General features: G+C 40.9%; 1 protein-coding gene across 1 annotated transcript; it reads left to right on the forward strand.

Annotated features, from left to right (window-relative positions):
* The first annotated feature begins 1,412 nt into the window (after positions 1 to 1,412).
* LOC147684485 (olfactory receptor 1f45-like) lies at positions 1,413 to 2,333 on the forward strand. The gene has a single exon (XM_086942354.1). The coding sequence runs from the start codon at positions 1,413 to 1,415 to the stop codon at positions 2,331 to 2,333; it is 921 nt and encodes a 306-aa protein (XP_086798480.1).
* Positions 2,334 to 2,550: the final 217 nt, after the last annotated feature.

The raw sequence follows: 2,550 nt of genomic DNA on the forward strand, positions 1-2,550 counted from the left end.
AGAACAGCACTACACTCTTGATTGTGGCAGCACATAGCAGTTTGAGATTGCTGCAGGGTTGAAAAAGCAAGGTTAGCTAGAAATATAAATATCAGTCTGGAGCATTGCATCATAAAGACGGAGGAGTGTCACCCACCTGCTCTGTGAGCAGTTCAAAGAGGAAACATAAAAAGATAATAACCTAATGATACAATAATTTTATTTTTTCGCATGTATTAGGTGCGGCGTGTCTGGGCTGGCCAGAGCAGGGAGAATCGTGATGGGCTATTTCTAAGTGCACATGACAGTGAGACAGGCCATCTTGGGCCGGCCAAAGAGTCATGCGCACTTAGCATGTTCTCCATCCGGCTGTATTGCACAGCTTCTGTTGAGAACATGCACAGACTCCCACTCACTGTCTGAGCCAAATTGCGGTGCTCAGAGCAATCATGATATGCTGTTATGCTGGTGATAGTGGTGTTTTGATTGGCATAGTGTGGGGGTTTGCATGCTTCCTGCTTCTAGGAGTCAATTACCGAAGAGGACCGAGAGGTGGCATCTGGCTTTCAGATAAATTATTTTTTATTTTTGATCCACCCCAACCCCGTTAAGTAGTGGTCACTACTGTGCGCCATCTTCCAATGGTTTTTAAACATAATGCACCAACAACCTACATGGAGGTGGAGCCTGCTAAATATTTAAGTTTTGACGAGTTTTCCTGACATTATGTTCTTTGAAATTCTGAATTTGGTACAACAGATTTTAGACTCAAACTGATTTTAATTTAGGTTACTGGGTAATATATTGTGCTTTAAATAAGCACTATGCTAGTTAATGCCCCACAAAATGATGTTGATTAGTGCATATATGTAGGTGCATTCATTCAGCATAATGTGTTCATTGTAATATTTTTGTTGTTGTGATACTTTTATAGCACTTCAATTTAGACATGTTACATTGTGATTTAGATAGGAACAAAAAGTTTTCTAATTGGTCAGAAAAGGCCAGGGACTCTGCCATAACAGTAGATCTGGCCCCTTGGATCCTTTAATTAGAATAATATTTGCATGTTCCTCCAATTAGTCTGACTTCATCTGGACTTGGTAAATTACTGAAGCCACAAATAGTATCTGGAAAAAACATCACCAAATACACTGGCTGGCACTGTTAACTTTCATTAACACACCGAAGAGATATCTGTTTTACTTTAGCAGATTGTTCCTCACCCCCTGTCTTTGCATGCACCACCCATGAACTTAGGACTTGGCCAAAGATGGCAGCTTTTGTGTAATTCAGTAGGCAATTGTAGTGAATTTCAATATTGTATGTCTTTCATTGAGACAAAGAGCTCAACATATGTGCTGCATTTCTATCCTAGTGTATTAATGATGTCTATTCTGCTCTCTTGTTACAGGCAAATTGACCCAGTGTAGATGGATAATCACACCATCATGGATACATTTGTTCTTGTGGGACTGTCGAGTAATCCCAAGCTTGATAGTTTCCTCTCTGTGCTCTTCTCCGTCATGTATTTTACCAGCCTGATTGGAAATTTTGCCATTATCTCAGTGATCATCAGAAGTCATCAGTTACACACCCCTATGTATTTCTTCCTCAGCAATCTGTCCTTGGTGGACCTCTGCTTGACAACAGCTACAGTACCCAAACTGCTGTTTAATCTCTTTTCTGGGCAAAAGACCATTTCATTCTATGGCTGTTTCATCCAGATGTATTTCTTTGTCTGTGCTGGAGTTATGGACAGCTTCCTCCTTGCGGTGATGGCATTTGACCGCTACCTAGCAATCTGCGACCCCATGCACTATACAACCATCATGAGCTGGAGATTGTGTGCGCTACTGGTGTCTGGCTCCTGGGTGATAGTGTCCTTGCATGCATTGATGCACACAGTTATGATTGCCAGGTTATCTTTCTGCAGCTCCAATGTAATCCATCATTTCTTCTGTGATGGCCCGCCTATGTTGAAGCTTTCATGCTCTAACACTTTTGCAAATGACATGATCATTTTTACTGAGGGCTCCTTCATCATCATGGGGCCCATGATATTCATTTTGATATCATACGTCAGAATCATATCCACTGTACTTAAGATTCAGTCATCAAAGGGGAAGGGCAAAGCATTCTCCACCTGCACATCACACCTTACTGCTGTTGGATTGTTTTACGGTGCAATTATCTTCATGTACTTCCAGCCATCCTCAAAATACTCCTTAGAATATGGCAAAACAATCAGTGTTATATACAGTGTAGTGACTCCAATGCTAAACCCATTCATCTACAGCTTGAGGGACAAGGAGGTCAAAGGTGCTCTTCGAAAAACCTGGATTAAATTCTGAAACTGTTTACATACAGAAATGAGGATGGCATGCGGTGTAATGTATCATGAGTGAGAACCACACCAATATTGTGCCTAAAACTGTGGATCTCAATCTTACAGAAAGTGACATTTTTGCACCTGCAGGTCTATCCCTTCCAATCTCCACAGGTGCAGATGTATAACTCAAAAACCATGTACATGTTATTATGAGCAAAATTATTCGGATAATTTAACAC

The sequence above is a fragment of the Lissotriton vulgaris genome, chromosome 10 (assembly GCF_964263255.1).
Source record: "Lissotriton vulgaris chromosome 10, aLisVul1.2, whole genome shotgun sequence".
Taxonomy (NCBI): Eukaryota; Metazoa; Chordata; class Amphibia; order Caudata; family Salamandridae; genus Lissotriton; species Lissotriton vulgaris.

Bases quoted from the DNA above. Each gene is read 5' to 3' on its own strand.
- LOC147684485 (XM_086942354.1), top strand. From the start codon at position 1,413: ATGGATAATCACACCATCATGGATACATTTGTTCTTGTGGGACTGTCG.